This window comes from Phocoena phocoena, chromosome X (assembly GCF_963924675.1).
Source record: "Phocoena phocoena chromosome X, mPhoPho1.1, whole genome shotgun sequence".
Lineage (NCBI taxonomy): Eukaryota > Metazoa > Chordata > Mammalia > Artiodactyla > Phocoenidae > Phocoena > Phocoena phocoena.
Genome location: NC_089240.1, coordinates 31,959,662 through 31,972,152, shown reverse-complemented (window position 1 = coordinate 31,972,152; position 12,491 = coordinate 31,959,662). Strand labels below are relative to the sequence as shown.

General features: G+C 37.5%; 1 protein-coding gene across 1 annotated transcript in view; it reads right to left on the bottom strand.

The window, feature by feature from the left end:
• Positions 1-12,491, bottom strand: part of CFAP47 (cilia and flagella associated protein 47) — a 503,782-nt gene that overhangs the window by 110,608 nt on the left and 380,683 nt on the right. The window contains 2 exon segments of the mRNA XM_065900147.1: positions 8,588-8,713; positions 8,787-8,820. Of these exon segments, the coding sequence (XP_065756219.1) occupies positions 8,588-8,713; positions 8,787-8,820 (160 nt within the window).

The window sequence follows — 12,491 nt, the reverse complement described above, 5'->3', positions numbered from 1 at the left end:
CAAATAGAAACATGTCTAATTACAGGGACAAATACCTAGGAAGTACCCTCCTGCTTAGCCTGTTTAATATAGGCTCTCTCTGTCTCAAGATATAGATATAGAGGGGACCTTCAAGATGGCAGAGGAGTAAGACATGGAGATCACCTTCCTCCCCACAAATACATCAGAAATACATCTACATGTGAAACAACTCCTACAGAACACCTACTGAACGCAGGCAGAAGACCTCAGACTTCCCAAAAGGCAAGAAACTCCCCACATACTGGGTAGGGCAAAAGAAAAAAACAGAGACAAAAGAAAAGGGACGGGACCTGCACCACTGGGAGGGAGCTGTGAAGGAGAAAAGCTTTCCACACACTAGGAAGCCCCTTCGTGGGCAGAGACTGCGGGGGGCGGAGCGGGGAAGCTTCAGAGCCACGGAGGAGAGCACAGCAACAGGGGTGCAGAGGGCAAAGCGGAGAGATTCCCACACAGAGGATCAGTGCTGACCAGCACTCACCAGCCCAAGAGGCTTGTCTGCTCACCTGCCAGGGCGGGCAGGGGCTGCGAGCTGAGGCTCGGGCTTCGGTCGGATCCCAGGGAGAGAACTGGGGTTGGCAGCGTGAACAAAGCCTGAAGGGGTTAGTGCACCACAGCTAGCTGGGAGGGAGTCTGGGAAAAAGTCTGGAGCTGTCGAAGAGGCAAGAGACCATTGTTTCCGGGTGTGTGAGGAGACGGGATTCCTTCCTCGTGTGCCCACAGAAGGCAGAGCACCACCTAAACAAGTTCCAGAGATGGGCACAAGCTGCGGCTATCAGCTCAGACCCCAGAGACTGGCATAAACCACTAAGGCTGCTACCGCTGCCACCAAGAATCTGGTTTGCAAGCACAGGTCACAACCCACACCCTTCCCAGGAGCCTGTGCAGCCCGCCACTGGCAGGGTCCCGTGATCCAGGGACAACTTCCCTGGGAGAACACATGGTGCTCCTCAGGCTGTGGCAACATCACGCTGACCTCTGACGCTGCAGGCTTGCCCCACACTCCAATTATGACTACCGTAGCCCTCCCTCTCCCCAGCCTCTGAGCAACAGAGCCCTAATCAGCTGCTGCTTTAACCGCCTCCTGTCTGGGTGGGGAGCAGATGCCCTCAAGGCGACCTACACGCAAAGGCAGGGCCAAATCCAAAGCTGAATCCCAGGAGCTGTGCGAACAAAGAGAAAGGGAAATCTCTCCCAGCAGCCTCAGGAGCAGAGGATTAAATCTCCACAATCAACCTGATGAACCCTGAGGAATACCTGAATAGACAACGAATGTTCTGAATAGACAACGAATGTTCCCAAAATTGAGGTGGTGGACTTGGGGGCAACTATAGACTTGGGGTTTGTTGCCTGTGACTGATTTGTTTCTGATTTTTATCTTTATCTTAGTTTAGTTTTTAGTGCTTGTTGTCACTGGTGGATTTCTTTATTGATTTGGTTGCTCTCTTTTTTTTTTACTTTGTTATTTAATAATTTCATTATTATTTTAAAATTTTTATTATTAAATTTTTTTTTGATTTTTTTTTTTTTTTTTTCCTTTTCTTCTGTGCCATGTGGCTGACAGGGCCTTGGTGCTCCAGCCACGTGTCAAGCCTGAGCCTCTGAGGTGGGAGAGCTGAGTCCAGGACACTAACCACCAGAGACCTCCCAGCCCCACATAATATCAATCTGCGAGAGCTCTCCCGGAGATCTCCATCTCAACACTAAGACCCAGCTCCAGCCAACAGCCAGCAAGCTCAAGTGCTGGATGCTCATTGCCAAACAACTAGCAAGACAGGAACACAAACCCACCCATTAGCAGAGAGGCTGCCTAAAATCATATAAGTTCACAGACACCCCAAAAAACACCACTGGAAGTGCCCTGCCCATCAGAAAGACAAGATCCACTCCCACCCACTAGAACACAGGCACCAGTCACTTGCACCAGGAAGCCTATACAAGCCACTGAACCAACCTTACCCACAGACACACAGACCAAAGGAACAGAATTGAGAGCCCACAAATAAACCCATGAATATATGGTCAATTATTTGATAAGGGAGCCCTCAGTGGGGGAAAATATTCTTCGCAATAAATGGTGTTCATCACTCCCAAACTCATACTACGAGGCCATCATCACCCTGATACCAAAACCAGACAAAACGTCACAAAAAAAGAAAACTACAGGCGAATATCACTGATGAACATAGATGCAAAACTCCTCAACAAAATACTAGCAAACAGAATCTAACAGCACATTAAGAAGGATCATACACCATGATCAAATGGGGTTTATCCCAGGAATGCAAGGATCCTTCAATATATGCAAATCAATCAATGTGATACACCATATTAACAAACTGAGGGATAAAAATCATATGATCATCTCAATAGATGCAGAAGAAGCTTTTGACAAAATTCAACACCCACTTATGATAAAAACCCTCCAGAAAGTAGGCATAGAGAAAACTTACTTCAACATAATAAAGGCCATATATGACAAACCCACAGCCAACATTGTTCTCAATGGTGAAAAACTGAAACCATTTCGTCTAAGATCAGGAACAAGACAAGGTTGTCTGCTCTCACCACTATTATTCAACATAGTTTTGGAAGTTTTAGCCACAGCAATCAGAGAATAAAAAGAAATAAAAGGAATCCAAATAAGAAAAGAAGAAGTAAAGCTGTCACTGCTTGCAGATAACATGATACTATACATAGAGAATCCTAAAGATGCTACCAGAAAACTACTAGAGCTAATCAATGAATTTGGTAAAGTAGCAGGATACAAAATTAATGCACAGAAATCTCTTGTACCCCTATACACTAGTGATGAAAAATCTGAAAGAGAAATTAGAGAAACACTCCCATTTAGCATTGCAACAAAAAGAATAAAATACCCAGGAATAAATCTACCTAAGGAGACAAAAGATGTGTATGCAGAAAACTATAAGACACTGATGAAAGAAATTAAAGATGATACAAACAGATGGAGAGATATACCATGTTCTTGGATTGGAAGAATCAACATTGTGAAAATGACTCTACTACCTAAAGCAATCTACAGATTCAATGCAATCCCTATCAAAAAACCATTGGCATTTTTCAAAGAACTAGAACAAAAAAATTCACAATTTGTATGGAAACACAAAAGACCCCCAATAGCCAAAGCAATCTTGAGAAAGAAAAACGGAGCTGGAGGAATCAGGCTCCCTGACATCAGACTACACTACAAAGCTACAGTAATCAAGAAGTATGGTACTGGCACAAAAACAGAAATATAGAACAATGGAACAGGATCGAAAGCCCAGAGATAAACCCATGCACATATGGTCACCTTATTTTTGATAAAGGAGGCAAGACTATAAAATGGAGAAAAGACAGCCTCTTCAATAAGTCATCTGGGAAAACTGGACAGCTACATGTAAAAGAATGAAATTAGAACACTCCCTAACACCATACATGAAAATAAACTCAAAATGGATTAAAGACCTAAATGTAAGGCCAGACACTATAAAACTCTTAGAGGAAAACATAGGCAGAACACTCTATGACATACATCACAGCAAGATCCTTGTTGACCCACCTCCTAGAGAAATGGAAATAAAAACAAAAATAAACAAATGGGACCTAGTGAAACTTCAATGCTTTTGCACAGCAAAGGAAAACATTAAGAAGACAAAAAGACAGCCCTCAGAATGGGAGAAAATTTTTGCAAATGAAGCAAGTGACAAAGGATTAATCTCCAAAATTTACAAGCACCCCATGCAGCTTAATATCAAAAAAACAAACAACCCAATCAAAAAATGGGCAAAGACCTAAACAGACATTTCTCCAAAGAAAATATAAAGATTGCCAACAAACACATGAAAGGATTCTCAACATCACTGATCATTAGAGAAATGCAAGTCAAAACTACAATGAGGTATCATCTCACACTGGTCAGAATGGCCATCACCAAAAATCTAGAAATAATAAATGCTGGAGAGGGTGTGGAGAAAAGGGAACCCTCTTGCACTGTTGGTGGGAATGTAAATTGATACAGCCACTATGGAGAACAGTATGGAGGTTCCTTAAAAAACTACAAATAGAACTATCATACGACCCAGCAATCCTACTACTGGGCATATACCCTGAGAAAACCATAACTGAAAAAGAGTCATGTACCACAATGTTCATTGCAGCTCTATGTACAATAGCCACGACATGGAAGCAACCTAAGTGTCCATCGACAGATGAATGGATAAAGAAGATGTGGCACATATATACAATGGAATATTACTCAGCCATAAAAAGAAACGAAATTGAGTTATTTGTAGTGAGGTGGATGGACCTAGAGTCTGTCGTACAGAGTGAAGTAAGTCAGAAAGAGAAAAACAAATACCGTATGCTAACATATATATATGGAATCTAAAGAAAAATGGTTCTGAAGAACCTAGGAGCAGAACAGGAATAAAGATGCAGACATAGAGAATGGACTTGAGGACTCAGGGAGGGGGAAGGGTAAGCTGTGACAAAGTAGAGAGTGGCATGGACATATATACACTACCAAACGTAAACTAGATAGCTAGTGGGAAGCAGCTGCATAGCACAGGGAGATGAGCTCGGTGCTCTGTGACCACCTAGAGGGGTGGGATAGGGAGGGTGGAAGGAGATGCAAGAGGGAGGGGATATGGGGATATATGTATATGTATAGCTGATTCACTTTGTTATACAGCAGTAACTAACACACCATTGTACAGCAATTATACTCCAATAAAGATGTTAAAAAAAGATTTAGATATAAGGATATATTCATATCTACCTGCATATATGTATCTACCTATATATGGAGAGACAGTATCTATGTTTCTCTCTATCTATGGCACAGCTATATATATATATGTATATATATATATGATTTAATATAAATAGGCCATGAGATTTTTTTAAAATCCTATTTAAGAATTTTTCACAACTTGTCAAGATAAATTCAAAGCAGAATGCTATTTTTTGCTACTTCAACATTTCATGAGGATTAAAAATTTCAATAACATGTACAAATACTCATGATATATTATTTTTAACACAGAAAAAATTAAGAATACAAAAACCTGAAGGAAAGAAGAAAATACATAAAATGAAAACCTCAAAATACAGTTTTCATATCATGGAGGCTAAAATTTTAAACTAAAAACTTATTGGAAATGGTTGGCAACTGATACATGTTGTTATATTTGATACCAAGTGGATTAATAGTGTTTTTAACTCTGCTTCTCTCTTACTAACTTGTGGAGAGGTTTCTGGGCCTCACCATTAACAATATAATGAATTTAATTGAAGTTTCATTACAGAATAAAAAAAATACGTAAAGAAATGGTCATGCAATTTTCACTGACAAGGGAACAAATATTATGAAGGCTATGACTGACCTAAAATTTAAAGCCTATAAGGTTTTATTCACAAACTTAAGATTTGTTTTCAGCTCATTGCTATATATTGAAATTACTGACTGTCAATGGGAAGACAGTAGATTACGCTCATCATTCTCCCACACCCAAACTATATGATACACAAGAGATTTTTGTGTTCAAAGAAAATGGAATAGCAGCTATTACCCATTAACATTTCCAAGACAGTAATGGTCATTTTGTAATGTATAAAAATATTGAATCCCTATGTTGTACACCAAACAAACAAACTCATAGAAAAAGAGATCAGATTTGTGTTTACAAGAGTCAGAGGGTGGTGGGAGGGGCAAAAGGATGTAGGTGGTCAAAAGGTACAAAATTCCAGGTATAAGGTAAATAAGCACTAGGGATGTAATGTACTACCTGACAAAGATAATTAACACTACTGTATGTTTTATAGAAAAGTTGTTAAGAAAGTAAATCCTAAGAGTTCGCATCACAATGAAAAAAATTTTCTTCTTTTACTTTTTTTTTTTTTTTTAAGGAATATGAATATTTATTAAATCTCCAGATTGGCAAGGGTCTCCATGTTTAACAGGAAAAGCCAGGGAAAAATTCACGTAGGAAAAGAGCAATTTGTTTGATTACTTATAAAAGTGAAACCTAAAATTTAAAGGCAAATTCACACAACTAGAAATATAAATGCCCAACAATCGTACAGAGAGAACAATGATCAAGGTCATTAATAAGCAAAGAATTAAAAGCTCATACAGGATTCCACTTTCACACATACTCTGTATGTTTGTTTGCTTTATTTTCAGTTATACAAATCTTCTTTTTCTTTTATTTTCCATCTATCTGAGATGATGGATGTTCACTAAACTTTCATAATGTATGTAAGTCAAACCATTATCCAGTACACCTTAAACTTATACAGTGCTGTATATCAATTATATCTTAATAAAACTGGAAGAAAAAAGATTCAAAAAGACATCCTAAATACTTTACACAAAAGAGAACAGACTACTATCAGCCAATTGTTGTTTATTATAAATATAACCTGATTTTTGGAACCTGCTGTAAGAAGTAAGCAAATTTATGTGCCTCGAGGATGTAAATATTTCTTACAAAAACCCTATTTAAAGAGATTCTAACCATTCATTCATCTCTAGGGAAGGTGTGGAAATTGGGTTGAATGTAACCAAAGCTGAGATACAGATGGAAAATCAGAGAAGACTTAGTGTCTTGAAACCTTCATTGCCACATCTGATGATCTAAGGATTAAGTATAGTATTTCTCAAAAGTTTAGCAAACACAGCAAATGCAGTCAAAAATATTAGGAAACTATATATAGGTGTGGATAGCCATTTTAGTGTACTTCTGAAAGTATTCAGAAAGCATGTTCTTCAAGAAGTGCACAAAGGTTTATTTGATGGTATTATTTAAAACAACCCATACCATCTCCAACGACTAAATCTTCATGTCTGAAAGTTATAGAGCTAACAAGTTTTTACCTTAGGTAATTACTATAAGAAAGGTGGGAAAACTTAGTAATTTGGCAACATCACTGTCATTGGTAGCCTATTGGAGCAAAGTTACTTGAACATTCTCCCCTTCTCCACCAACTTCTGTTGAAAGTGAACATTTAATTAGTACAGCACATCTGCCTGTATTCGCAAAGAGAGCAATCTAGTGGTGCTAAGTCTTGCTCCTTATTAGTAAGGAAGCCAATGTCTCCCTTTTTGAGGTGCCACCTCATGGTCCCAATTTCTCCTGGACCCGTTTAATTTTTTTTTTTTCTCCTGTGTCCTGATAAAGAGATAACTATTGTACTCAAGCAAAATTTGCCGCCTCAAAATGTCTCTTTGGCATGTGGATTATTTCAAACTGAAACCAATCAAAGCCCAAAAGACTCAGGAAGGAACTCTGACCTTCCCCCTAACTGCCTAAAAGAATGTAGAGAGAGGACGTATTCCAGGAAGGGAGCTATCACCACAGACTAGCGTGAACTAGGTGTGTAGACAGGAGGAACCTAGCAAAGTCTGTTTGTTAAAATTTCTCTCTGTGCCCCATTGTCTCTGCATGGCCCAGCAAATACTTATTTACCAAATATTTGCTTTTCTATCTTCATGTGAATGTCCTTCCTTCTCTGAGAAGTTCCAAAACACTAACCCTAACATCCTCTTTTGCCTATAGCTAAAGATGTAAGCGGTCTCATAATTAAAGTTATGTCATTTAAAAATAATCTTTAATAAAGATTTTATTCTGCAGTGATAAAAGGGTCACGGAAATAGGACATTTTCACTGAGTGAAATGATCCTATCATCATCCCATTAAATAATTTTCTAGATAGAAGAGAAAGCTTTTGCAAGTGGCAATTGAGTGCATTTCAATAGTTTAACCATCCATTTTCTATGCCTCAATGGAGATTTACCCAGAGATTAGGTGAGCAAATAATTGATTTACAGACAGAAATAATTTATTTTCCATTGGAGCAAAAGTTGAAGATTCTAAATAATCATTCTATGAAGAAATTCATCTGCATATTTAAAAATGAAAATAACCATTATTTATCATAAGTTTAAATATTTGATTTAAATAAATGAGTACTAACAATAATTGAAAGTTAATTAAATCAAATTAAAATGCAATTAACAACAATTAATATTGTCCTCATATTTTATTTAAATGAAGACTCAATATTTGACTTTATCAAATAATTCTGGACATGGATTTAGTAATACTTTAATAATTCACATAAGACAATCCTATTCTTTGTCAGTATTATTTAAAACCCCAAATCTATGCCAGTTGCTCGAAATATATTTCAGAGTGAAAGGCCTGCTATAGAAACCAGGAAGAATCAATACTGAAAGAGTCCAGAGAGCACAGTCCTGCTTTTATCAGATGTGTGAGGAAAGCATGTAGGCTAAGGCTAATTTTGCTCTAGTAATTCTTGAGACATGCAGGTAAAATGCTTATCGGGGCAGCCACTATGATACCACTGAACTAAAAGATGTTTTCTATAAGCATTTAAGGTACATTTTACTGGATTTAAAATAAAATTGCTATAATTTGAATAATTTATCCCAAAATGCTCATTTAATATAGATATTTTTTAGGGATAGCAATTTAGGTTTACAATAAATGCCCCAACTGTTTGCGAAAAGGAGTCTATGAACAATTAATGGGGTTCTTACCAGAGCAATACATTTCACTTCAATAGTGTTTAAGGGTGGTCCAGGAGCGCTATGGATTTCAAGATAATACCAGATTTGTAAACTGCTAATAGCATCATCTGAAAAAAGAAAAAAAACATAGCACATCTTAATTTAGGTTTCAGAAAACCATATTTAACATAAAAATTTGAGAAACATGAATTAGATATCATTTTCAAACTCTTTCTGATGGACTCATTTGTCAAGAGAGCTGTGAGCAAGGTGAAAAGCTGATTTCATCACAGTTTGTGAGCAATAAGAGAAGCCCCAGCCTGCATGGCCATGAGAATGGGCTGTGAAAGCTCCCTGCCTCATGCCTGCCCCATAACTCACTAAGTTCCCCACAAAAATAAGAGTGTTTTACTTTTAAGGATTAATATTTCAAAAGAAATAACTAATCTTTCCCCCTTAATTTCCAAAGTATTCACATATTATACGCAGAAATACCTAACTATGGTATTACAATATACAAGGCTACATTTCTAGTACCATAAAAATTTAGCCTAAGGAAAAAATCAGAAATAGTTTATGAAATTTCTGGGTTTTTGGGAGTGTGAAAGAGGATCCTAGCAATTTAGCCCAAAAAAAGCTGAAATGGGGTATGGACTGTTAAAAAAAAAAAAGAAGGAGGAGGAAAAAAAGGAGAAGGCGGGGAGGGGGAAAAGAAAAAGAAGAAAGAACAGGCCCAAGGTGGAGCCACTTGCCTCTGGGACAGTAAACCAAGACTTAACTGCAGTTTCAACCTCTCCCAGGAATGGACTTTTTGCAATTTCCTGGTCAGCTCTAGTGAGGTAAACTTGCCTGAAACAATCCTTTCTTTTGTCCTGCTAATAACCTCCTTGTCCATACCCCACCCCCTCCGCCAGCGTTTCTATAAAGCCTGGGAGTAGCTTTCTATTTGCTAGATGGGATGCCATCTGATTAATGAATTGATGAATCAGGCCAATTAGATCTTCATATTTACTCAGCTGAATTTTGTTTTTTAACAGGACTAAGCGGTGAGAAAGTAATGTTTACATCTGGGTTTTCCAACTCTTTTTTTTTTTTTTAAAAACAGGCCTTTCTGCTGCCAGTGATGTCCAAAATCACACCCTTAAATCCTGAAACCAGAACCCTGGTCAACCATAAAAGCCCTGTGTAGCAGGGTTTGTACTGGCATCAAAGCCACATGTTTTCTATTTGTTCTCATCTGCTCAGCTTCTCACTTTGATATTCTTTATTCTCCAATGTTGAGCTAGATTACAGTTTAAGATGACCTTCAGTTTCAGTTAATTGTTTGCATATCATATCAGTATTGTCAAGTTTTAAAGATTCCAAGAACTGCAATGTTTGATTAACTTACTTAGGTAAATCACTAAGCCTCTCTGGGCCTTAATTTCCTTATCTATGAAATAAGGGGCCCAGACCAGTGCAGTTCTCAGACTCTCTCTTCTGAAAAAGTGTTTTGTTTTGCACTGCATTGCAATGCATTGCATTGTATTATGTTGAATTGTTGAATTACATTGAATATATTGAATTGTATTGCATGGCTCAAATAATTGGCTCAGTAAGTCCAAAATCTGCAGGTTAGTCCAGCAGGTTGGAGACCCAGGGAAGAGTTGGAGTTCAAGTCCAAAGGCAGTCTACGGGTAGAATTCCTTTTTGCTCTGCAGAGGTCAGTCTTTGTTCTATTAAGACCTTCAACTGGTTAGGTAAGACCCACGCACATTATGGAGGGCAATCTTCTTTGAACGTCTAAAGATTTAAATGTAATTCTCATACAAAATCACCTTTACAAAAACATCCAGAATAATGTTTAACCTAATATCTGGGCACCATGACCCACCCAAGGTGACACATAAAATTAACAATCACAGGGACAAGAACACCTCCTATTTGTAATTGCTGTGTCTATCACATAAGGTAGTATTGTGATGAAGCTAATTTAATTCCTACAGAGCTAAAAATATACAATGAATATGAATTTATTGGTGAGAGTGGGATTAGTGATAATTTATTAATGAGATGAACAACAAAAATAATAATTATTAAACTTTGCTTAACTACAAGCTTTAAACATATTAAAACTTTTTTTTCTAATTCTAAAATTAGGAGTATTCACTATAGCAATTTAAGAAATTACTGAAAAACTTTAGAAACTAAAAATTATTCACCATCTCATGACCAAGAGTACTTATCTTTTTGTATAAAATTTCAAGAGTAATATATCAATAAAGACATAGATATATAGACATATACATATATAAATACACTGGGATATACACATATATAATTAATAGATCCATATATATGTGTGCATTTGTATATACACATTTCTATCATTTAGAGAATATTCAGTATTAAATTTAAGTTCATTACTAGTCATTAGGGAAATGCAAATTAAAACCACAATGAGATATCACACTTGTTAGAATGGCCATGATCAAAGAGACAAGAGATAACAAACGCTGGCTTGGATGTGGAGAAAAGGGAACCCTTGTGCACTGTTGGTGGGACTGTAAATTCATATGGCCATTATACAAAACAGTCTGGAGGATCCTCATAAAATTAAAAATAGAACTACCATACGATCCAGCAATCTCACTTCTGGGAATATATCCAAAGGAAATGAAAACACTAACTGGAAAAGATATCTGTATCTTCCTGTTCAAAGCAGCATTATTTACAATAGCCAAAACATGGGAACAACCTAAGTGTCATCAACGAATGAATGGATAAAGACGTTATAGTATATTCAATGGAATCTTATTCAGCCATTAAAAAACAAGGAAATCCTACCATGTGTGACAACGTGGATGGACTATGAAGGCATTATCCTAAGTGAAATAAGTCAGATAGAGAAGAAAAAATACTGTATGATCTCATTTATATGTGTAGTCTAAAATAAACAAACAAAACAATAACAAAAAACCCAAACTCATAGAAAAAGAGATCAGACGTGTGGTTACCAGAGGCAGAGGGTAGGGGTAGGGGGAAATGAAGGAAGGTGGTCTAAAGGTATAAACTTTCAGTTATAAGATAAATAAGTACTAGGGATGTAATGTACAGCAGGATGACTATAGTTAACACTGCTGTATGATACATAGGAAAGTTAAGAGAGTAAATCCTAAGAGTTCTCTTCATAAGTAGAAAATTGTTTTTTCTTTCTTTTCTTTTTATTGTAACTATATGAGAAGATGGACGTTAGCGGAACCCATTATGGTAAGCATTTCACAATATGTGTAAATCAAACTATCAAGCTGTACACCTTAAACTTATACAGTGATGTATGACAATTATTTTTCAATAAAAATGGAAAAAAATTTATGGGCAGGTAATACCTATTCAAAAACATTTTAAATTGAGACTTCCCTGGTGTCGCAGTGGTTTAGAATCCGCCTGCCAATGCAGGGGACACAGGTCGAGCTCTGGCCTGGGAAGATCCTACATGCTGCGGAGCAACTAAGCCTGTGCGCCACAACTACTGAGCCTGTGCTCTAGAGCCCACGAGCCACAACTACTGAGCCCATGTGCCACAGCTACTGAAGCCTGTGTGCCTAGAGCCCGTGCTCCGCAACAAGAGAAGCCACCACAATGAGAAGCCCGCGCACCGCAACCAAGAGTAGCCCCACCTCGCCACAACTAGAGAAAGCCTGCGTGCAGCAACAAAGACCCAACGCAGCCAAGAAAAAAAAAAAATTAATCAAATTTTAAAATTTTCAATTATTTAACATAATAAATCATATAAAAAATTCTTATATTAAAATATTTGTGCATATCACTGATCATTTTATTTAAAAAAATCTAAGCTGTGTGATGACAGGTTGCAAGATAGAGTAAGAGCTAGGAAAAATGTATCTACAGGTATCCGCAGTTCTTCAGACAGGCCTTCCCATATTCCTACTCA